The sequence below is a fragment of the Ylistrum balloti genome, unplaced genomic scaffold (genome assembly GCF_031769215.1).
Source record: "Ylistrum balloti isolate Yb309-2 unplaced genomic scaffold, AGI_CSIRO_Ybal_v1 Utg371338, whole genome shotgun sequence".
NCBI lineage: Eukaryota > Metazoa > Mollusca > Bivalvia > Pectinida > Pectinidae > Ylistrum > Ylistrum balloti.
In genome coordinates, this window is record NW_026782711.1 from 875794 (window position 1) to 901354 (window position 25561).

The window sequence follows — 25561 nt, forward strand, 5'->3', positions numbered from 1 at the left end:
TAATATATAAATACACATACACATCAACACTACAAATAACTATAACATATGTATGGGTAATGCTTTCAAGCAATAGTGGTTTAAAATATAAGTAAACAAAAGTCGAACATGGATTTGTTACACATGCGGGCAAAGTTACCAAACGATAATATCTTTAGATATCAGAAAGAACTCGATTTTGGATTTGTTCATGTGTTAGTTATAAATGAGAGAAGACGCTTTGTATAAGCTAGATTACCTTAGAACGAAACATCACAGTTGAGTGTATATCAAGTTTGTCCGACTCACTGGCTCTGTTTCATCGTCCCGTGAGTTTTTCAACATTTACAGACCACGAAGACGGGGGAAGACAACCGCTGTAGTGTATGTTCCAAAAATGTATTTGATATTGGCCACGGAAGAGGAGAGGCATGCATGTACCCCGCCCTTATATACAGCACCACTTGACCAGTTCCTGTAAATATCGATGGCATTGTCATCTTCTCACACAAATCTGAATATGTTGAAGGCGATAAAAGAACAAAGTCATAACATTTTTGATAAGTGAGTTAGTAGAAACATTTACAGTGGATGTCATGTGAAGATTGCCTCGTAAAGCGTCGCTTTCCGACATTTTGTGATTCCCTGTATCGCCTCCTGGCACAGAGCCAAGGATCGCTTTCGTACTCCTCCATCATAGATTCTTCATCCTTTGACAGGTACATGCTTTTGAGATCTTTTATGAACGTATTCCATTCGTTTTCCGATTCAAAGTGATCCTTTAACACGGGGGATTCCGCATCGATAAGCCTTTTAGCAACTCCTAAAAGAGGGCTGTTGCCTTCATCGGCCATCTTGCTGACCGGTTTCAGGAGTTGCAACAAGTATTCTGTTCTGGTGCTATTTTCATTCAAAAGTTCTGTGAACAGCTCGCGTCTTAGACGATCCTGGTCATTAGAAATTGACCCCTCAAAGTACATTGTGTCAAGTCTAGCAAGGAGATGTACAGCTCTTCCCTGAACAGACTTCGATGCTTCGTCTCGGCTCTTCAGTATTTTGGGAATGTTCTCTTCCATATACGGTCCGTGCATACCAGTTTGACTGTCCATGAACCGCAGCACTTGCGCGCCACCGATGCCAATTCCGTCTACGCCGGCATACACTGCCAATTTGATTTCGTTAAATTTGAACCCTGCAGAAAAATAGGTAACGAGTCCTCTCATGTGTGCTTCATGTACAACGGTAAGAGCTTCCGGAACAGTGAATTGGTACATGATGCATTTGGACGGGTATGTGTCGCTGGCTCCATCCCATGTAATTTTGTTGAAGCCTCCACAGTATGTAATCTCTATGGCTCGTAATGCAATGCTCATTCTGTCTTTGAGCAATTCAGACTGACTTTGCTCGAAGTCGTCTGTTATAACTTGGTTGAGGTTCCATGCCGCCGACAAGAACTGTTTCCGGTTTCTCTGAATCTGTCCTCTGAGCGCTTGCATGTATTGGACAGCCTGTGACGTGCTCAATCCCTCCATCGACACTTTGCACTCTGCTGCTCCCTGGTAGAACGCCGCTGTAGCAGATGCTGCCGTAATATTAACCAACTTCAGAAAGTCTTCCCTGAAGTTTCCAGAATCTTTTATGCGTCGGCCAACAAAGTATGTTGTAGGTGCTTGAGGTCCCACATGAAGACGAACTTTTGAAAAGTCCAAGATAGATGGGATTCGATATGACTCGATTTTTTCACGGGGCAGATGCCTTGGTCTTTCCAAATGTTCCACGTGTACAATGGCGCCTTTCATCCAGTCATTCGATTTGGTGGTACCAAGTACATGTCCGTCACCAGGATCGGTCAAAGACATGTATGTCTGTGTGTAAGGACGGAACCCTGGCGTCCCTAAACAGCGGGCATTGTCTTGTCGTACCAGCACCCCGTTAGACAAACTGTAGTACGCCAGCTGGAAGCCGAGGTATTCCATGGGTGTCGGCTGTCTTCCTTCATTTCTAAGTATCTGAGCGAGCTGAGTGACAGCCGCGATAAGTTTATCAGAGAGACTGTTGTCCCAATGTAAGTACAGACGATCTCTGTCTACATCCGCTGTGGCATCAAACATGGGTTTGACCTTATCACTGGCTGCTGTGGGAATGATTCCGACGTAGAGTTCATTTTCCACTCCCCAGGCTTTGACGATGTTCATGGCCTCCTCTCCAATCTTCTCAAGTTGTTTCATCAAGTGTTGTACACACTTGCATTCAATAATGTCTCCACAGATTTCCTCAAACTCCTCCATTTTTTTCATCTGTATAGGGAAAATGAGCTGCAGTCTTTTGCATATATGGCTCTTCGCGCCTTGCATGTCTGTGGCACGGGTAGTTGGGAGCTCTTCGTCCGATTGGAACTTGTTACTGTCACTTTCCATCTTGACTTTGACATTGTACAGATTCAGGAGCACATCCTGTAGATACGCCATACTGAGCTTCCTCATCTTGCCCAGTCCGAGACTATATGTGTTCTTATTCTGAAAGAAATGGTTTTGATATCAGTTGTAAATAAATAGATAAATAAATACATTCAAGCATCACAAAATCAGACATAATTTCTGTTTTCCAATTCTTCATTGCTTTTTGTTCTCGCCTCTGATGATTCCACGTCCTAAGGATTTATAGACGGTGTACATGTATAATTCATTGAGTTTCTCTATTTTGTAAAGTTCTTGAAATACAAACCATTTCACGAACCATTTCAGAACAAAATAATAAATATTAGATAATTCAAAGTTTAAAACAGCAATGAAATTTCAAACTCGCAAACAACTACAAAGGTAGAACGTATACGTAACTGAAAATCTAAATACAGCTTGTGCTTTCTCCTTCACCAGCCGTTAGGCATTTTGACGGACAGATGTCAAATATGGACCCGTCTGTCAAAGTGTCTTAGTCTGGTGTACGGGGTCAGAGGAAATTCGCTCTTATAAATACCGTAAACAATTTTATAGATAAATTAAGATAATTATAAACACATGTACTAGATTAATGTATGTGGAAGTACCTGGATAGGCAGGTTTTATTACAATATTTACATTTACAAAAAAATAAAAGTGGGAGTGTTCTTATTTCTACGATAGGCTAAACAACATAGTAGGAAACAGATTTCTCCTTGCATTATAAAATGTTGTTGTATGACATCAGATACTGATTTATTACTAAACCATGCACTGAAAATCAATTCCCAGCGTACACACTGTATTCACCTCCTCTCCCTTAAAACGAGTCATCTTAACCACAGATCTATCCAAAGTTTCCAACATATGACAATGAAAATCTGTAAGCTTTACATTAATTGTAAAATAAGTTATATCAATTTAATTGAATTACTCTTGTTGGCCCGGGTAGAAGTGATTAAATGATGTTGTCTTGTAAAAAGTAAATAGATACATTAATATGAGAAAAAAATATAAATAATTGCATAAAAATGATAGAATGGTCAAAAGATTAGTTAATATCATAATACATGTGTATTGTAGCTGTTATAAAACATAATAAATAAAACAGTAGTCAATTTTAATACATATTATACAATCAAGACTACTTACCATTGTTAGGATTTTTGTAGGCTGTTTGCAGGTTAAATGTCCGTTAATGTTGTCGAACTGTTGATTCGATCTGACTTAAATACCTGTCCAAGCTCGACCAGAAATACCCACGTTTCCATGGGAATGGTGTAAATCTGTTGAAACCCGGATGTTTTCCCGGATTCTGTCCTTCATGACTATGTGGGATGGTGTGGTCAATTTTACCTGTACGTGCCAACCTTCAACCAGGATCTCTCGTATTTACACAAATATGATTGATTTTCACTTTTTGAACTCTACTCTCTGTTATCATGTTGATCTGGAGTTTAAGGTTTTGATCTGACACTTGATAAACATCACGTACTTAAAAAATTACATTTTTAGAATTTGTCATAAAAACATTCTCGAATTCATAATGAATTAGTTGCTAGCGTAAAATTAATGCTGAATAAGATTCGTCTACATTTATGAAATGAATGTCTATATCATACGAAATATATATATTTCCATATCTGATTATAAATTACGTGTATTGAAATGTATTTACTATCTCTTCACAATCTAATTCTTTTATAGATATACGTAAACTACGTCGCCTGCAGACGAAAGTCTCCTCATTATTTTTATAAATCTCACACTGTGCAACGGCATTGTAGACGATAAACAACAAGTCAATGATATAATCACTGAAAACAATGAAGAAATATTACAAATTACTTCCGGTATAATTTAACTATACAGAGTCGTATACTAGAAGTAAATTGCGAACATCAGTAAGTCTTTTAACTCGTTTATTTATTTCATTCTTTATTGTATCTAATAAGGTTTTTTTTTATCACAGTTTGTTTACATAGACATCGGTAGATTTTAATGTTTTAGATACACTTGAACTGAAATAATTTCACGTGTAACGACATTGTTTCCATAGTGATCACATACTTTAATAATCCAAGTCTTGATATTCCATTATCTTAGGCGAGGACAAAATATATCATGACCTTGAAAAAAAATATAGAAGCTTAATAATGGAATGAAACGGTAATATCTCATTAGTTTGATTTAAAACCTTAATACATTTGATAGTTTATTTGAACATTAAATTAGACATGGTATGTATCTAAGTGCGTGATTTTAACAATATCCTAAAATCCGTTGGTTTTTAAATCGATTTTTTTTACCACAGCCATCAAATTAATGAAGAAATGCTCCGATATAACAAACTTAAAGCTAAGTGAAACAAGCAATTTTAATTGATAAATATTACTAAATATTATTATCCGAATTTCTGATATAAATGAATGCTAAGTAATGACAAACGATGGAATTGTTTTTTCTTTCTAGCTACCTTATAGTTTTAAAGTACACGAGTATTAATGAAGATTTTGGACGTATTTTCTACAAGCAATGTTCCCCCATCCCACCTCACCCCCACCCTCCACCCCTCAAAAAAAAGAAAAAATACATAAAAGAACAAAATGGAATATCAACAAATTCTTGCGTGCTTATTCAATATATTTATTTAAATCAAAGCATTTTTTCAATGAATCAGCGATTATGTTAATATCTGATGTCACGCCCTGGTGCAAGACAAGTCGAGCAATGTTATGTTATGCACGCACGACCAATCAGCAGTTGTCCGTCGTGAAGGTCCGGTTGAGACCAGGAACCTTGTAGATCAGAGGCGTGCCACACATGACAAGGATGTCACTAAACTTGCTAGCTTACCAAGGTTAAGTGGCTGGATCATCGAGAGCTTGGTGCAGATGCACTTGGTGCTGTAATCAGCTGTCAGAGCCTTTCGTATGTTTTTGGATTGATCTGGTTCGCTGCTATTACTGTGGTTTAAGGTTTATCTAAAAAATTATATAAAACCAATTTGCGATAAATGATAAATTCTATCCACTTCAGCTTAAAATACATTTCTTACCTTAAACAAATTAGTTTTTAAATCAAAAGTCCCTTGAAATTAAGAACATTTGTTCTATAGTTCTAAAAATACTGTTTTTTCAATCTCACCGTGGTATTATTGGCGTGTGTTTATTTGTGTGTTTTGTTTTTGTTTTTAGATAAACAAGAGTGAGGGAAGGATACAGCTTACCAAACTAAAAACGGACCATGGAAGCCATGGTATCCGAGACCACGTGCCCTTGAAGATGGAAGCCGTGGAATCGGAGACCATGTGCTCTGGAAGATGGAAGGCGTGGTATTCGAGACCACGTGCCCTTGAAGATGGAAGCCGTGGTATCTGAGACCACGTGCCCTTGAAGATGGAAGCCATGGTATCCATCTTGAGTGTTGCACGGTTTTACAACACGTAAGTGAAAATTCTGTCTCGATACAACTTTCTGTTATGGAAGGGTAGCAATAACAAATTGTTGTAAGCAGGCGGCCATCTTGGATGCAGCATGGGTCTTAATGTGACCCATGCACAACCCTTTATAGGAAGTTCCTTTTAAATTCTACTTTCCGTACAGAAGGACTAGCGATAACAAGATTTTCAAGATGATTGCCCTGTCGGCCATCTTAATTATCACACCAAGCTGTCACGTGATTTCGTTTAGGACAGTGTCCGCATCACGAATGGATGTCTCTTCGTATCTGCAAACATACAGACGGACGGACGGACGACCAGAAATAAATCAGTGAAGTCTAATTAATATGTTGGATTCATTGACTAAAAAAAACACGTCTTCTTCAGGGTTTAGGAAAAATATTTTTTTATCAAATTAACTGTGATAACGCTAATCCTACAAACATGTTACGCACGCGAACATTGCTATGCAATGGCCAACGCGACGCGTGTTCTTTTACGTAAAACAGCTTTAAGTTAAACCACTAAAAACACAAGTTCTGTTTTCGTCTTGTTTCATTTACAAATGAACGTATATTGAAACACGCAGACAGGCTAATCACAGGTATGCGTTTAAAGTTTAAATCGATAAAAAATGTTGAGTTACAGAGTACTTATGATAAACTTGACGTAAAGGATTGTGAAATTCAGTGGAATTGAGAGCCGGTTAGGTACGCGTTTATTTTGACAGGTTTGATAACTTTATCTCGGTCACCTAAAAGTGCATCTCGGATATTCTCACTGTACTGAAACCCTTCCTGGTTCAGACTAGACTCACTGTCCGCATTGATTGTTAAAGGTCGCTACCTCGTACGAAAATGTTTAGATGAATCTGATTTCTATTTAGTCCCGAATTTATTTTCGTTTACAAAAAAAAATCTTATTTTATATTATAAAACTACAAACCTTAAGGTTTTTTTTTCTACAAATGCAAAACAAGCTGTGTTTACTTAAACTTATCATTCTTTTTGACCGCAATGACGTGCGCATGTGTTATTACTGTAGGAGAAAACCACACAGTAAAAACTCACGTGTACGGACAGGAGACCCATTTTAGCCCCCAAACTAAACTGAACTACATATTAGAATTGAGTGACAAAATACGAGACACCAGTCTTCGGAAATCCTTCCTAGCCTAACTAGAGTACAAGTTTCTCCCTCTAACAGCGAAACTTTGGGCCATTCAGTGGAAAAACTGGAAAACGGTAGCCAAAAACAGATCGGATTCTCTCTTCATTCCAGGTCTCAAGTCTTACATACAGTGCTGTTTTATATAATAACATCTTTTTACGTTACAGAAACGTTCTCGGTGGATTTGAAAAAAAAAATCCCTTTTTAACAATTATTTTTTCATAGCCTCAACACTAGAATAAAACATTGAAAAAAAACCCCAGAAGCTAACGGAAAGAACAAACCTTTACATTGTGTAGCTTGCCAGTTAAACACATTTTCCACCAGTCATTTAGTGAACGCATATGAAGCAGGTGTTTGAGAGGAAACTTGTGGATATATTTTGTTGTTGTTTGTTTTGTCTTATGGGTTTTCAAGTCTTTCCAAGCATCTGTTTATATGGGAATAACAACAAACTAAACTGAACTTTTTTCTTCTTCTTGTTTTTTCTTCTTTCTTTTTGTAAATTGGCCACATACAGTAAAAGTTTTATATATGTGAAAATTCAAATCGGTAAAGATTGAAGTACAAACAAAATATGACATAGTATGCAACCTTGCCGACTCCAATTTCCTGAAATATGCCCTGCAGGTAGGACAACATCGAAAGTTTTTTCCTCATGTCTCCCTTGACTTTGCCTCAATGGCCTCTGTGTCTTTGTCCTGCAGGTAGGATATAAACATTGTACCTGCTGTCCCCATTATCGTAGGAGGCGACTTAACTTGAGATATGTATCTCTCTTTTTCTTACAGACCTTGTTTTTATTAACTACTCGATATCGATTTTGGCTTAGGTTTCTCTTAAACGACGAAAGATACTTGTTCTGTATCTTGTCCGAGGACGACCAAACTCGATATAGTCGGTACTTCAATGCAGCTACCTGCCCAGCAGAACCAAGTTGAAAATATAATGACGGTCATGCACGATCATACATCGGAAAACTTTTGTCTTAAATTTAGCCATTGGTCCAAACTAGCAGTATGCGCAGACTGTGGTAAATAATTTCAGATGCGGCCATCAAGAAACGGTACATTATACGCACGTTTCTTAGAATATGAATATTCCTGTGATAAACATTTATTTCTTGGGAAATTATTATAAGGAATAATTAGTTTAGAAACGATACGACGCACAATTATAACGTAAAAATTCAGAACTGGCCTGATGTATGATTGGAAAAAAGGGAAGCGACTGGTGAACGTCTGTACTGTGTCTGCCATGTTTACACACGCAGAATATGCGCATGCGCAATGTCATCGCTACGAGCGGTAATGTATGAATTATTGTGGGTCCCACATTGTTTATTTTCCGATTTTTTCAATTTTTATTTAAATTGAAAACAGTCAGTTTTATTTTCTTTAATTAAAGGAAAATATTTGTTTTGTTACATATATTACGGGGAAAATAAGATAAAGTTTGTTTTTTATAGTGATTTTTACGTATATTGGGGCTTTAATATGTTATGTACAAACAAACGGAGTAATAACGACAATGCAGATTAGTGAATAAATGGTGCTTTTAACAAATTTCTAATTTCTAAACGGTTGTTTAACAGATTAGTTAAAATTTATGAAATAGTCCGACTACTATCAAGACGGTACAAGTCAGCTAACAAAGGAAAACAGAGAAACGTTGCTGGACTGGGTGTCCAATATTGAGTACAAAAAAAAACAACCCAAGTTTAGATGAAAATAAATACGACGAAAAATAACTACGTTTCTAATAGAAATATTTGTGTAATTAAATTAGGCGATATTCAATATCAAGATCATATTCAATATATGCATATTAACTAAGACAGACATTAAACATGCTACACATATTGATTTGGTTTATAAACTGTGATGAGTCAGGTAGGGTGTCCTTAGTACAAGTTTGCTTTGTATACTAGACAGTGAAGAGGTACAGTGTAGTATTTACATGTCCCCACATAACTTCCCGGTTCACGGTACCACTCCCACTATGTCTTATCTGTAAAATAAAGTTCAATAGTTATCATTTGATTTTCTGATGTTTAAAAGAAACGGTCTGATTGACTTATCACATCACAAACTTTGACTTTGTACAAATTAATCATCACAGAGAAATTACAAAACGACACAAAGCATGGCATCGTGTCTGCTTCTGTAGGGAACATATCCCAACAGTGCTTCGATATTTTAAGGTATACCACGTTGCATAAATCTATTGATGTTTTTGAACAAAGCTTGCCTTACCAAACTAGATGATAACTGAAAAATATTAATACAACAATTTATCTTTTAGATGACATTAATGGGTATAAATACCAACTGAACATGAAAAGCCCAGTCAATTAATTACTATCATATTTACTGTCGCCACACAGTATCATGCAGCGCTGAGTAACTTTTTCCAATAACTGATTTTCACATTCATATAGGCCTACTGCTAAAATAGGCCCGGGCAGAAGATGGCGAAAACACTTTCACTCATTATTTCATCGTGACCATTTTGTCCTATATAAAGAACCACCCAACAAATTTACCAATTATATTATTAATAATAATTTATCATTAAATTTGACGAATGAATTAATTCAAACATTTTGTCATTTGGACATAGTGTTTTCGCACTGATTTCCGTTTCTACACATTGATTTATGTAAAACAGGAGAAATTCCCTTGTGTTTGATGTTCATGCATTCTCCAATGGTTTTGTTAGATTCACTGGGTCCCAGAAGAATAATTATTTCAATGGTATAAAGGTACCACACATTTATTTATGTGTGGGTTAGCCTGTGATCTTGTATGTTTTTCAAAGAACTCATGAATGCCATATATGTGCAGTAGGTATATAGATGCATGTGTTCATGTGTAACTGTGAATTCCTTAGCCCAGATGGTGCAGCTGAACTGTAATTATTAAGATGGTAGTGAATGAACTGGTGGATGCATACGTAGGGACGGAATGTCATGAACTTTTTGATCTGCTGTGAGTATTGAACAGAGGAACCGTTTGCTGATGCCGTCTGGGTCTAAAGTGTAAATTAAATTTTATGTACAGTATATGTTACAAGACTACCAATATTTGTGCATGTATTATATGTACATATGCATGAGCTATTATACAGTTATAGAGTGTGAAAATTTTTCATGTGTGATTGAATATATATCCTAGCTGTTTATGTATATGTGTGTTATGAATGTATGCACACATGTGAGGGTCTACTATTGTGAGTCAATTATGCATGAGTATATGGATATGCATGCATATGTGTGTTATAAATGTATGCATGCATGTGAAGGTTTACTATTGACAGTCAATAATGCATGAGTGTATGGATGTGCATGTATATGTGTGATATGAATGTATGCATGCATGTGAGGGTTTACAACCGAGAGTCAACTATGCATGAGTGTATGGATATGCATGCATATGTGTGATATGAATGTATTCATGCATTTAGGTTTACTTTTATGAGTCAATCAAGCATAAGTGTATGGATGTGTGCAGTCATTGAATCTGAGTTTATCTTATGTTACTCTGGATATGTAGTATAATCTACTTATGAATTTTTATGATGATCATATCCCTGCCATATATTGTTCTACCATCTTTGGTTATCAATTGACTCAAACTGTGATTATTGTTCACTACTCTTGTGCAAGTGGATCATTGTCTGCTATCTATTATTTTTTATAAGTTTACCAATATATAAATAATGAAATATATATCAATGCTATCATATTAGCCCTGGTATCTATCTTTGTCTACTCTATTTAAATCTCTAATAATTCACCAAACTCTTATTCCCTACTGGTATATTTTAAATCATAGATCCCCTAAAATGTTTATTTCTCTGTCACTCCCTTTCCTGTTTCTTTTACACTGCCTCTTGCTCAATCTTTACTCTTTTTGTTACTTGACCTATCCTGCATAGCCAGAATAGTCACAGGTTTACCTATTTACACAAAAATAGATTTTCTATATAGAGAAACAGGATGGTTACCTCTTTCAAAAAGAAGAGAAGCTAGGAAGCTCTCCCTCTTTTACTCGATAGTTAACAACTTGGCACCTGATTTCCTTATTGATTTATTACCTGATATTGTTGGTAACTTAGTCCCCTATAATTTAAGACGAGCCCATTTAATGAGAGATCAACAATTCCGTTTACAAATATCTCATAATTCTTTTTTTCCTTCTGCAACTAATCTTTGGAACAACCTGAACAATGATATTAGAAATTCACCCACTTTAAATTCTTTCAAGCTAAATCTTAAAAAATCTATGTCTGTGAATAGTACTCTCCACAAGCGATTTATTAGTTATGGCTCCAGAAAATTAAATATCATCCACTGTTTTCTCCAAAACCGTGCAAGTCCACTCAATTATGATCTTTTTAGGGCTAATCTTGTAAATTCACCAAAGTGTCAATGTGGGCACCCGTGTGAAGATTCTTATCATCATTTTTTTAATTGTCCTTTATATGCTGATCAACGTAGAGTACTATACCAAGAATTAATATGGTATGACGGTATTGTTAATGTAAATATTCTTTGCAATGGTGACTCTAATATCTCTGTGGATGATAACCTAAAATGGCCAAATCGGTCCAAACATTCCTAGGAAGGTCAGGAAGATTCACTTAAATTCTCTCTCCTCCTCCACCCCCCCCCCTTTTTTTTTTTCTCTTTCTCTCTCTCCCATTCTACATCCCTCTTTCTATCACTCTTTCTCTATGCCACACCCTGTTCTTATCTCTCTGTCTGTTTCTTTATTTTTTGTCCACTTATACATTTTACATAAAAAGACTATTATAATAGTTTCATGTCACCATGTGACCATATTTATGTAAATGTTTATGTGTATGTTGTAGGAGAAGTCATTTATAAGTTGGTAAAACTTACTGACTAATCCTATTGTCAATGTCATTGTCAATAAAATATGTTTAAACTAAACCACACATTTGTAGGTGTTAATCATGCATTTTGTTCAACTAGTGGTTATCACAGAGTTTCACACCATTTCAGATTATGAATATCTGTATTGATAAGTATTGATAAAAAATAAATTCATCATCAATTTTGTAACTGTTTTATTCATTTTGGCAAATTATTTCAATAAGTGCAAAGAGCATATATAAAAGTATATATAATCTAACTTAAAAAGAAATATATAACAGCACAAATGACATGTATGCGGACAATGACAGTTTACAGAACAATTAGTTAACAAAATAGGGAGAGGACAGGATAATACCACTAAATCCTCCACACAGACCAGAACAGATCTCTTGGGACAGGTAAATATGGTTTTAATATCATAACGTCATAGTTCATCATTATATAATAAATGTAGCAATGCGACATGGATAAAGAGTAGTATTAACCAGCATGTAGGAATTAAGCACCAGGAATCACAATACAGAAATTAATTGCAAAATAAGACAACATCTTCATAATTAACAGAAGCTGATACAGCTGAATAGATCCTAGAACCGGTAAAATATTGTGTAGAATAGTTGTTTTAAAACTCCACATATAAATCTGTACAAGGTACAATGGTTACAATATTAACAAGATTTCTAATATTTCTACTGTAAAAATTTTTTTTTTTATTTTTAGTGATATCAAAATGATATTACATCCAACTATCAACAGAATGGTTTTATTTGTTTAAAAATTCTCATTTTTACTCCTATTTTGTTTTGTCTGAACTTAAAATGATATTACTCAGGAATTAAAACAAGCACTAGCAACTGTTTCGCCATTACAAATTAGAAATTCCTTACTTACATTTGATAGTACATAATGATGCAGTGAAACTAGTCATCTATTTTACTAAAATCATTTCATCTGATAAAAGAAAAATGAACATATTTACTATTCCTCTGAAATTAAAATGATAGACATGTTCGCAAATACAGGGAAGACAGTATTTGGTGGTAAAACGCTTGTTTGAACTGCCTACCAAACAGTAAATACCACAGCTGTTAAGATGTCGCGAGCATTATGAACTAAACTAAGAGTCACCACAAACATCGTGTTTACAAGAAACAATGTTATAATGACTCAGCTAAGTAACAGGACTTCTCCATGTTAATTTATGAGTAATAAAGTGATCAAGATATCTAAAACCTTAAGTCCATCCAGTATCTTGATATAAAATGTGAAACTGTGATGCTATTCTCCCACATGTAAAATGAATTAAGACCTGTATACTGAACATGAGAAATCGCATTCTAGTGCATGTAAGATTTTGTTGACTGTTTGTTTCTGATATTTTTTTCCATCTATGCTTCGCACGTGATACTGACTTTACGAAAACTTTATTATGAAACATCACAGTGAATTTTTCTGCTGTGTTAAGTGCCACCATATTTATTTTTTTATTTTCTTTTATGTTTGAACATTTTCCAATGAATTTCAAGAATAACATTGAAGAGCAATAAAATATATCTAACCTAGTCTTGCCAGACATGCGTAGATGTACACACTAAATCAATTGAGCAAACATCTTTATTTAAAGCACTTAGTTGACCGCATATCATAAACAATGACACCCATTGCGGTGTCACCGTATCCTTGTGCACTATCTGCCGAACGTATGACGAGGCCAGAGTACGAGTTTTCACATTACTCAGCATTCTTTATACACTACATGAATTTCTTAGAACTACCTTCCCCCAAAGAAAATGTAAACTGTACATAGAAAACCGAAATTACCTGAAAGTAAGGTTCACTGCCTTGTACCCATCCCAATTGTACAGGAGTGGTCAGGATCACTGTTAAGTGATAATTGACTTGGACAATAAAATTTATCAGCAATGACATTGATTATCAACAATGTGAACAGGGATATTTATTTCATCTGCACACTTTATCATGTCACTATGTTATCAGAGGTTTGAACCCCCCTCCCAGGTAAGTAATATGGTAAGACTACCCCACCCATCCCCCAAGTGGTTTGACCCTCAGGTAATCAGAATAATATGGTGACAGTGGTTTGAGTGGTTTGACCCACAGGTTTGGCAATGTCATACAAAATGTAGATCTAAAAAAACAGCAGTTTTACTCAAAATATTTGCCAGATATTGTGTACGTCGTGTCAGCTTGCTAAATTTGATTGAGTAAATAGATATGGTACAATTTAGGTATAACAAATACAAGATGCTGAATGACCTAAGAGCAGAAAGGACAGGTCACCTGCCTCCCTTTGACTAGAGGGAATTTTCCTCAAGTCAAGCAGAATGATGTCCAACTACAAAAGCAAGCTGTGGAGTCAGGGTGTTTTTCAACTGAAGTGTAAAATTCACCTGTTACAGATGTACAACTTGACATTATAGTCTAGTGTTATTTGATTGGATAATGTAATGGTCAGGTGATATTCTGAGGTCATAAGACAGATGCTGATTTTTTTGTCATGATACTGGCTTTGTTCACTAAATGATAATGATTTTGGTCATGTCAAGTTTGAGGTATTTTGATTAGTACAAATAGAGCCATAACTGTGCTCTGTTAGATCAGGATACTTAACATACCTGTCACAAAAGCACAGGGTTAGAAAACTATTGTTGATATATATTTACATGAAGAGAATCTATCTCTAATATTCTTAGACGTGAAATGATTAACATATATGAAGGTTTCAAATAAAATAAGTTTTCATGAATGAAGTAGTTATTAAACGCTTACCATATACAGGTATAAAACAAAATTTCAATTCATTGCTAGATATTCATTTAATTCAAAAGTGTATCATTTATTAAAAGAAAAGTAAAACAAGCTAGTTGAAATACCTGATTAGGCATACTTAATGCGAGACTTTCTAATCTTGAAAAATGAAGCATTCCGGGTCCTTATCAGACAACAGTTATGAAATCAATATCATTCTCAGTAAACATGGAATTATCAACAATATTGGAGTTTGTAGTTGTTATTCATAAGTTTTAATTAAAACAATTGACACCTATTTGTAAAAATGATGTAATAATTAGGTTAAACTGTAATGCCCAAACCACTAAAATAATTGAACCATATCTGTTTTCTCTGTGATAAAAATGATATTTTAGATACTTTCCAGGTATTGGCCTCCACTATAATCATCCCTAATAAACCTGCCGTTTATCCTTATATGGAGAAAAACGAATACATGTGATGAAAAGTACACTATAAATAGAGAAAACAAGTAGGTACAAGTAATTTTATTTAACTTTGATTTAAGAGTTTTAAGAACAAGAGGCCCATGGGCCTTAATGGTCATCTGACATAAAATACAAGATTTCAAATTTTGAACTTGAGAAGAAGTCGAAAATGGGTTTTCAAGATGGCGGCCATGTTGGATTTCGGACCAACCCGAAATTAAAAAACTTTGGTCAGGATCATGTCACGATCATTTCAGGTAAGTTTCAGCTCAATGAGATATGTAGAAAGGCGATTGCAATAGGTCATCAGACCCTTCAGTCAGTTGACCTAAAAATACCATTCTGACCCTCAGTAATAATGTTTTCAAATCTTTCATGGCATTTATAAGGTGTATACCAGATACACTGTATATCTGTAATATTGGAAAACTAACTAACCATTCAGGGAATATCGTATTTGAAATCTACTTGCCTTACAAACTAATGCATGATAAAAATATCTGAACATCCAAGTAATTTACATAAGTTACAAATCATCAATAAAGCAAGTTCATGTGGAATAAAAAATGCACAAATAATGTTAATTTAAATACATTTATCAGCACAAATATTATCTCTCAATTCTCCCTCATATCACATATGCTTGCAAAATCTGGAGTTTGAAAAAAAACACTTTAATATAACGTGATACAGTATCAGATAATTGCTTCAAATTTAATTGGTAATCAATTAATGTAAAAAGCTATCATCTCCACACGATGTGTTAGAGGTGTGCTAATTGCACCATCTTTTAGATCACTGAAACTTTCCAGCTTTAAATCATGTCAAGAGAAATATTCAATTTGATTGAGACCTGTAATATCATTAGATTCATATCCAGTGAAGTATCACAGAAAAGTCTTTTGGGTTTGTTCTGTTAAATATCTCTTAGTCCCTTGAAACATTTACTTTGAACCGATACACAAAGGCTAGTCTATGTCTCCTGGAGAGGTTGGAGAATCTAACTCTATACCAGTAACACTCGACCAGTCTATGTCACCTGGAGAGGTTGGAGAATCTAACTCTATACCAGTAACACTCGACCAGTCTGTGTCACCTGGAGAGGTTGGAGAATCTAACTCTATACCAGTAACACTCGACCAGTCTATGTCACCTGGAGAGGTTGGAGAATCTAACTACCAGTAACACTCGACCAGTCTATGTACCTGGAGAGTAACACTCGTAACACTAGGCCAGTCTATGTCACCTGGAGAGGTTGGAGAATCTAACTCTATACCAGTAACACTAGGCCAGTCTGTGTCACCTGGAGAGGTTGGAGAATCTAACTCTATACCAGTAACACTCGACCAGTCTGTGTCACCTGGAGAGGTTGGAGAATCTAACTCTATACCAGTAACACTCGACCAGTCTATGTCACCTGGAGAGGTTGGAGAATCTAACTCTATACCAGTAACACTCGACCAGTCTATGTCACCTGGAGAGGTTGGAGAATCTAACTCTATACCAGTAACACTCGACCAGTCTATGTCACCTGGAGAGGTTGGAGAATCTAACTCTATACCAGTAACACTCGACCAGTCTATGTCACCTGGAGAGGTTGGAGAATCTAACTCTATACCAGTAACACTCGACCAGTCTATGTCACCTGGAGAGGTTGGAGAATCTAACTCTATACCAGTAACACTAGGCCAGTCTGTGTCACCTGGAGAGGTTGGAGAATCTAACTCTATACCAGTAACACTCGACCAGTCTATGTCACCTGGAGAGGTTGGAGAATCTAACTCTATACCAGTAACACTAGGCCAGTCTGTGTCACCTGGAGAGGTTGGAGAATCTAACTCTATACCAGTAACACTAGGCCAGTCTATGTCACCTGGAGAGGTTGGAGAATCTAACTCTATACCAGTAACACTAGGCCAGTCTATGTCACCTGGAGAGGTTGGAGAATCTAACTCTATACCAGTAACACTAGGCCAGTCTATGTCACCTGGAGAGGTTGGAGAATCTAACTCTATACCAGTAACACTAGGCCAGTCTATGTCACCTGGAGAGGTTGGAGAATCTAACTCTATACCAGTAACACTAGGCCAGTCTATGTCACCTGGAGAGGTTGGAGAATCTAACTCTATACCAGTAACACTAGGCCAGTCTGTGTCACCTGGAGAGGTTGGAGAATCTAACTCTATACCAGTAACACTAGGCCAGTCTATGTCACCTGGAGAGGTTGGAGAATCTAACTCTATACCAGTAACACTAGGCCAGTCTGTGTCACCTGGAGAGGTTGGAAATCCAACTAAACTCTATATCAGTCATACTAGGCCAGTCTGTGTCACCTGGAGAGGTTGGAGAGCGTGTTGGTGGAGGCAGTGGTAGGGGGAGGGATGGTGCTGTCGTCAGTGCTGTGATCTTCGTACATCATCACTTTGAACATTGGGCTGGTCTGTAGCACCATCTCAACCACATCCTCACGATTAAATTCCAGCAACTTTCCCACAAGCTGGCCAATGGTACATTGTGGGGCTACTTTTGACCACTCTAATAGTACACGGTCAGTTTTACTCTCACCACTGTTGACACGGGTAATGTTATTGTCCAGGCCTGGTAAAAGATTCTGTAGCCCCAGAGTCACAGCCAGTAAACACCAGTCACGCCCCATTGGTTCGGGTGGGTCTAACATATTACTAAGGGTACGCCTGGTGTGAACAGTCAAGTGTGATATAGGCAGATCTATTCCTAGAGTTACATTTTGGACGACCTCTAAGGATCCTAAGAACATGAGGTCAGCAAGGTCTTCAGATCGGGCATCTGGAAGCTGAACACAATTAGTCTTATTTCGCTGTGCACGCATTATGTGGAGTGGAGAAAAAGTGTGCACATTTTTGGAATGGTCTTTGAGATGCAGACAGCTTGACAAATGTCTTTCTAAACAAAGACCGGGACATACACTTAAAGTTGTCTGTTCTACTACATGTATAAAATCCTCGAGGAAATAAAATAACTGAGTTCGTCCATCTGCTGGTCCACGAACTTTTATTTCTAAGTGTTGTTCATGTCTGTCCATTCCCAGAATTCCTTCCATCTCTCCACAACAGTACTTAGATCCATGGTGCCACTGGTACAACTCAGCATCTGGGTCCTCTGATTCCTGAAGTACGTTGTGGCGGAGTGACACCTGGATACGTGCAAACAGATGTTTAAGCTGTCCTCCAAGTTCTGGGTCTGTCTGCATACGGACCCCACCATACACAGCACTTCCGAATCTCTTCGAATCCTTCTGCCATAGACCATTCAATGTCTCTATGAAATTTAAACATGGAAATTCATACTCAATCTCTCCTTCATTGTCACATTGTGTACACACTTCTAAGGCCTCTAGAACCTGTAGTAAGTCAAGTGCATCTGTCTCAGGGTACATTAACTGGAAATCATCCACTGTGAAGCAGCCGGTAATACGAGACTGGATTATCTTCTCCTGGCTGATGAGGTTGCCGATGATGTCTTCACACAACCACTTGGGGTGAAGTATTACAAGATCCTGTGAGGTATCACATTCCAGGTACACAATCTATAAAACAAAACACTCTTATATTTCAGTGGAAAATTTTACCATGTTAGTAATTTTTGTTGGATGAAAATGATCAAACCAACACAAATATTTTGTATAAATGAAAATACTACAGAAATACTATATTGTTTGTTCCTTGGGGATTTGTTTTGCTATATTCACTGTCATCAAAGATAGCACAAAATTAAATACCTAGCAAATATTTAGCAGTGAACCCAAATATATGGATAACAAAATCTATATGGTAAGCTTGTAGACATGGATACATTGTTTAGACATGTGTGAAATTTAATCACCATGGAATAGTCCAAACTGAGATGACTGAAATATTAGCCCTGTAAAACAACTAAACAGTAATACACCCAACCATATACAACACTAATGATTTGCAAAAGGAAATGACAAGTAGGCTTTGGATTTGAATAGAAATAAAGATAATAACACACATTAAATTGGTTTAAAAATCTTAAAAAACTAATAAAGTTTTTTAGATTATCAATTCCCACAACAAAATCATCTTGTTGGAAGTCACTGTTTGAAGAGCCCTCTATGTACCTCTCCTATGAGCTGAAGTTCCTCTACTAAAATCTTCATGTGGTCATCTCCGGCCAGCGGATTGATCTTAGCTCGTACATATTCCACAAACTGTTGCCATGACAACACTGGGAAGGAGGAAGAAGACCGTCTCCAGGACGGTAGTTGTGTTACCATGGCATCTAGGAAACCGTTACTACGGGGAAGGTGCTGAAAGAAAAAAAGGATTTCTAAATAAAGGAAATTGTACATAACATCTTTTGATTTTTCCTTTTTTAGTTCAAATCTAGACAAAACAAAACAATTATTATGAAATTTTTATGTTTTTTTTTTTTGCAAACCTGACTCACCCCAATTATCTGTGTTCGCATATCACTGATTTGTTGTTTCAAGGCTTTGATATCATTTGACATAGCAACATTGGCATCCAATATGAAGACCCGCTCCACAAAATTGATGTCAGATGAGAATTTGAGTTGGGCCTTTGCAAGGACCCGACTGGCAGTGGGACACACATACTCTCCCCTGGCGTTCTTGTGGCATCCCACCTTATCAGCATGCGTGGCCACCAGGAGGACCCTTGGACAGTTGGGCAGTCGACCACAATGACCTGGGCAAGTAAGGATCATAATTAATAAATAAATGTGATATCGAAAGCTTATCTACCTGCCACTATATGTCAAATTTCATGAAACTTAATGTCATTGCTACTAATTGTAATACTAAATTTTTTGGAAGTTAGACACAAGAAGATGTTGTAGATATAAAGTCAAACTCTCTGGCTATAAAGGCCACCTGTATATAACAAATGTCTGGTCCTAAACGCCACCTGTATATAACAAATGTCTAGTGATAAAGGCCATCTCTATATAACAAATGTCTAGTGATAAAGGCCACCTCTATATAACAAATGTCTGTCTATAAAGGCCATCTATATATAATAGATGTCTAGTGATAAAGGCCACCTCTATATAACAAATGTCTAGTGATAAAGGCCACCTCTATATAACAAATGTCTAGTGATAAAGACCACCTCTATATAACAAATGTCTGTCTATATAGGTCACCTCTATATAACAAATGTCTAGTGATAAAGGCCACCTCTATATAACAAATGTCTAGTGATAAAGACCACCTCTATATAACAAATGTCTAGTGATAAAGGCCACCTCTATATAACAAATGTCTGTCTATAAAGGCCATCTATATATAATAGATGTCTAGTGATAAAGGCCACCTCTATATAACAAATGTCTAGTGATAAAGGCCACCTCTATATAACAAATGTCTAGTGATAAAGGTCACCTATATATAACAAATGTCTAGTGATAAAGACCACCTCTATGTAACAAAATGTCTAGTGATAAAGGCCTCCTCTATATAACAAATGTCTAGTGATAAAGACCACCTCTATATAACAAATGTCAAGTGATAAAGACCACCTATATATAACAAATGTCTAGTGATAAAGGCCACCTCTATATAACAAATGTCAAGTGATAAAGACCACCTCTATATAACAAAAGTCAAGTGATAAAGGCCACCTCTATATAACAAATGTCTAGTGATAAAGGCCACCTCTATATAACTAATGTCTGGTGATAAAGACCACCTCTATGTAACAAAATGTCTAGTGATAAAGGCCACCTCTATATAACAAATGTCTAGTGATAAAGGCCACCTCTATATAACAAATGTCTATATAACAAAATGTCTAGTGATAAAGGCCTATATAACAAATGTCTATATATCTATATAACAAATGTCAAGTGATAAAGGCCACCTCTATATAACAAATATCTAGTGATAAAGGCCACCTCTATATAACAAATGTCTGTCTATAAAGGCCACCTATATATAATAGATGTCTAGTGATAAAGGCCACCTCTATATAACAAATGTCTAGTGATAAAGGCCACCTCTATATAACAAATGTCTAGTGATAAAGGCCACCTCTATATAACAAAAGTCAAGTGATAAAGGCCACCTCTATATAACAAATGTCTAGTGATAAAGGCCACCTCTATATAACAAATGTCTAGTGATAAAGGCCACCTCTATATAACAAATGTCTGTCTATAAAGGCCACCTCTATATAACAAATGTCTAGTGATAAAGGCCACCTATATATAATAGATGTCTAGTGATAAAGACCACCTCTATATAACAAAAGTCAAGTGATAAAGGCCACCTCTATATAACAAATGTCTAGTGATAAAGGCCACCTCTATATAACAAATGTCTGTCTATAAAGGCCACCTCTATATAACAAATGTCTAGTGATAAAGGCCACCTATATATAATAGATGTCTAGTGATAAAGGCCACCTGTATATAACAAATGTCTAGTGATAAAGGCCACCTCTATATAACAAATGTCTAGTGATAAAGGCCACCTCTATATAACAAATGTCTAGTGATAAATGCCACCTCTATATAACAAATATCCATAAAGGCTACTGGATTCAATCCCACTGTAGCATAATTCATAGCATTTGAATCTCTAAAAGAAAAAGCTACATGTACTTTCCTTTAAAGACTTTGTTTTGCGCTATTACTTAAAGTGGCATTTACAGGCATTTACTCTGCATACATTTTTTATGTAATATTTCCACAAATTATATGTGCAAGTTCATGGATGAGCTTACCTATAGGGACATGCGGAGGCACACGAGACTTAAGGAAGCCAAGCCAAAACTGAACTTGTGCAATCTGCTCGTCATATGTATCTGTGAGACTGAACACAATCAGGTGTATACAGTTAGAATCACCAAGGAAGTGATCATACAGCATGTAGTAAGGCTCATATCCGGAGAAGTCCCATACACTTACATCTCCTATACCTGTTAAAACACATTTGAAGGGACAAATAAATATGTTCAAAGGTTTAGACTGACATTCTGTGAACCTACCTAATATCGAGACAAGGTAGATATTGACATTCTGGTACTCTGTGAACCTACCTAATATCGAGACAAGGTAGATATTGACATTCTGGTACTCTGTGTGAGACAAGGTAGATATTGACATTCTGGTACTCTGTGAACCTATTCAATATTGAGACAAGGTAGATATTGACATTCTGGTACTCTGTGAACCTATTTAACATTGAGACAAGGTAGATATTGACATTCTGGTACTCTGTGAACCTATTTAACATTGAGACAAGGTAGATATTGACATTCTGGTACTCTGTGAACCTATTTAACATTGAGACAAGGTAGATATTGACATTCTGGTACTCTGTGAACCTACCTAATATCGAGACAAGGTAGATATTGACATTGTGGTACTCTGTGAACCTATTTAACATTGAGACAAGGTAGATATTGACATTCTGGTACTCTGTGAACCTACCTAATATCGAGACAAGGTAGATATTGACATTCTGGTACTCTGTGAACCTATTCAATATTGAGACAAGGTAGATATTGACATTCTGGTACTCTGTGAACCTACCTAATATTGAGATAAGAAAGATACAAAGTTGTCTTGATATTCTGGTACTCAGTAAACTTACCTGATATTGAAACCTGTTGTACATTAATACCCTTGGTATAGATTGGGTTACTAACACTGTAACACAGGGGTGTTGGCAAACTGTACTGACGTGGCAGGCGTGGTCGACCTAAAACATTACATTTACGCACATCATCAAAACTACTTTACAAATAACAAGATGCAATTACCAGATATATGAGTACAATGATTTAAACAAAGAGGAAGTCATCACTAAGGTTTACAAGCCTGGCGATGTTTACCTTTCCCAGAATCAGTGGAAGCTTGACTGGTGAGGCGCGACCGACGAAATAGCCCACTGAACAGGCCACATTTGAGAGTCTCCACTAGGGTAGACTTTCCCACACCAGTTGATCCCAGCAGCTTTAACTTGATCCTAGAGAGAGGCTGGGAGGAGGGGATCAGCTGGGTCACAAAGTTACCAGCCCTGTCCTGTAAATATCAAAATACAGGTTTGATGTTACTGACCTTGGGTAAATGTTGAAACATATAACAATAACCACATACTGTTGAAACTTTGACATATGTATTACACCTTGTATGCTTTATTTATCCAATAATAAGCCAGTGTCTTGTATTAACACCATCCATACAAATTTCAGTTCTATAATTATGTGAATAAAAGATCCTAGCTGTTGATGGTTAGTAAACCTTGTAAACAAATCCTTAGTACATTGTGTTTACTGTGTAATAACTTACTCGTTTCACCTTGTTGACAAGCTCTGCTATGTCGGTGAATCCCTGGGCTAGAGCCATGATCTCTGACGTCACACCATCCTGTAAAATTATGTGTAATGCTCAGCAAGTATAGATATTCCATTATTCGTCTAGGAAAAGTGTGGAGCTCCGGATCATTTTAATTGAATGCATAAATCATGTAAAATTGTATGGTGGAAATCTGTTGTCTAGGTTTTTCAGTATACAAGTAACTTCAAACTGAACATTCTGTCATAAAAACTTTTATTATATACAGAAATATTCCTAGATACCATGGTAACTTACTTTCTTGATTAAATGCACAGGAGATATTTGCTGTTGTATTGTAGGAAAATCAGTAGAACAGAACCATATTAGGTAGGAGCTTACTTTGTTTGTGATCTCTGGCCGAGCCCCAGACAAAAGCAGGCATCGTACAATCTCAGTGTGACCATGCTTACATGATAGATGTAAGGGTGTAAAACCGTCCTGGAGAAATAATTACATTCAATTACATTATAAAGTGACATGTATCAGTACTTTTTAAAAAATATATTTTTCTTAATGTTTTAAAATTTGATTTTGTCTCCCAAACCATGGGGGAGTAAAGACATTAATTACCTCCCTTTTGCTATGCAGTACAGTTAGATTTTGTATTTTCTAGCTGATGTTTCACCCTAGTCCTAGTATCAAACATCACTCCAGGTGTCGTATACCTCGGAGATTCACCCTATGTAATCAGGGTAACTGTAAGTGAGGGGCAGACTAATATTGTATAGACCACGTGCCCTTCACCTCTAAAGAGCAGGAGGTTAAATCCATGAAGGTTCCCTTGCACTAAATATAGACTCAATATTCTGAGATCATTTCATTGCAGAAAAAATCTATCCTTTGACATCGGTGTGATCTACAGATGAATTTACTACTTTACCTGACTGATAATGTCCACCTGACAACCAAAGGCACACATGGTCTGGACGACAGCTGACAGCCCCTCTCTAGCAGCACAATGTAGGGCACACTCACCACTCTCCTGATGACAAAACATTAGATATATATTACCCCAACCCTTCTTCGCACACCATCTTATTTCTATCTGAAAATTTGCAATGGAAAATTCAAACTCTTTTAATTCTGTTATCCAACTGATGCATTAGCAAAAACTGTCTGTTATTTGCAAAAAGATAGTGATATAACAAGTACATTTTACAAGTATATTCCTTCTTAAATCAGAGAGAAAAACTTTAGAAACTCAGAGCACAATAAAAAAAGCTTAGACAACACAAAGAACATGGTGAAATATGTACCCTGACATTTCAGTTGAGACTGACAAAGATACATACGACAGAACTACATTAGATACAATAGAATTTTGTCTCAATTTAGGAAGTGCACCTTATCAATAATGTCCATTTCACAGCCAGCATGCAGAAGAACCATTGCTATGTTGCTGTGGCGACGGTTACAAGCCAAATACAAGGCTGTGCCTCCTCTCTGCAAAAATAAAATCAAAGAAAAAAAAATTCAAACAAAATGAAAATTTAAAGCACAAAAAAAAGCAAAAAGAAGATAGATAGAGAAGAAAAAGATTTTCTTCACAGTAAAATATACTTCAATTCAGAATACTTGAACATACACAAACATCAGCACACTGCAAGTGTTAATAATTTCATAGCAGACATTAAACTTTTTTCCTTAGATATACTTTCCTTGTGTACAGTTAAAAATAAATACTTGTGCATCAATTTAGCTGAAAATTTTAGTTGTTTCCACATAGTTCATAGTTTTTGCTTAAAATGTAGAGTGTAAGAATCATGATAATGACAGTAACACAGGATAACAACAGAGAAAGTTATCAAGATGTCTTACATATACCATCAGCGATGTTATCATTTCACACAAAATATGGAAATGAGACAAAAATTTAAAATAATGCACATGCATTTTTACAAGCATTCAAACTATAATTCAGAATCAAAAAAGGCAAGTTGCACTGGTTTGAACACACAGAGGCTGTATGTCCTAAACAATACATAGTATATACGGTGTTCACACAGAGGCTGTATGTCCTAAACAA

General features: G+C 36.3%; 2 protein-coding genes across 3 annotated transcripts in view; both read right to left on the reverse strand.

Moving 5' to 3' along the window:
* Positions 1-548: 548 nt before the first annotated feature.
* Positions 549-5835, reverse strand: LOC132562086 (uncharacterized). The gene is made up of 2 exons (XM_060226816.1): positions 5647-5835; positions 549-2495 (listed from the first exon to the last, which is right to left on the reverse strand). Exons 1-2 carry the CDS (start codon positions 5833-5835, stop codon positions 549-551), a joined length of 2136 nt encoding a protein of 711 aa, XP_060082799.1.
* A 6271-nt stretch (positions 5836-12106) lies between these two features.
* Positions 12107-25561, reverse strand: part of LOC132562050 (death-associated protein kinase 1-like) — a 121135-nt gene continuing 107680 nt past the window's right edge. For both annotated transcript variants that reach the window (XM_060226774.1, XM_060226773.1), the window contains 11 exons: positions 24880-24978; positions 24416-24517; positions 23875-23973; positions 23488-23565; positions 23031-23220; positions 22790-22897; positions 21918-22112; positions 19621-19880; positions 19292-19480; positions 16418-18736; positions 12107-16324 (listed from right to left, as the gene is read on the reverse strand). In XM_060226774.1, coding sequence (XP_060082757.1) covers positions 17501-18736; positions 19292-19480; positions 19621-19880; positions 21918-22112; positions 22790-22897; positions 23031-23220; positions 23488-23565; positions 23875-23973; positions 24416-24517; positions 24880-24978 — 2556 coding nt within the window. In that variant the 3' untranslated portion in view covers positions 12107-16324; positions 16418-17500. The remainder of the gene's footprint in view (positions 16325-16417; positions 18737-19291; positions 19481-19620; positions 19881-21917; positions 22113-22789; positions 22898-23030; positions 23221-23487; positions 23566-23874; positions 23974-24415; positions 24518-24879; positions 24979-25561) is intronic.

Coding starts and splice junctions, on each gene's coding strand:
- LOC132562086 (XM_060226816.1), bottom strand. CDS start 5,835: ATGGATACCATGGCTTCCATCTTCAAGGGCACGTGGTCTCAGATACCA. Junction 2,496..5,646: donor CATGGTCCGTTTTTAGTTTG/GTAAGCTGTATC, acceptor CATTTCTTTCAG/AATAAGAACACATATAGTCT.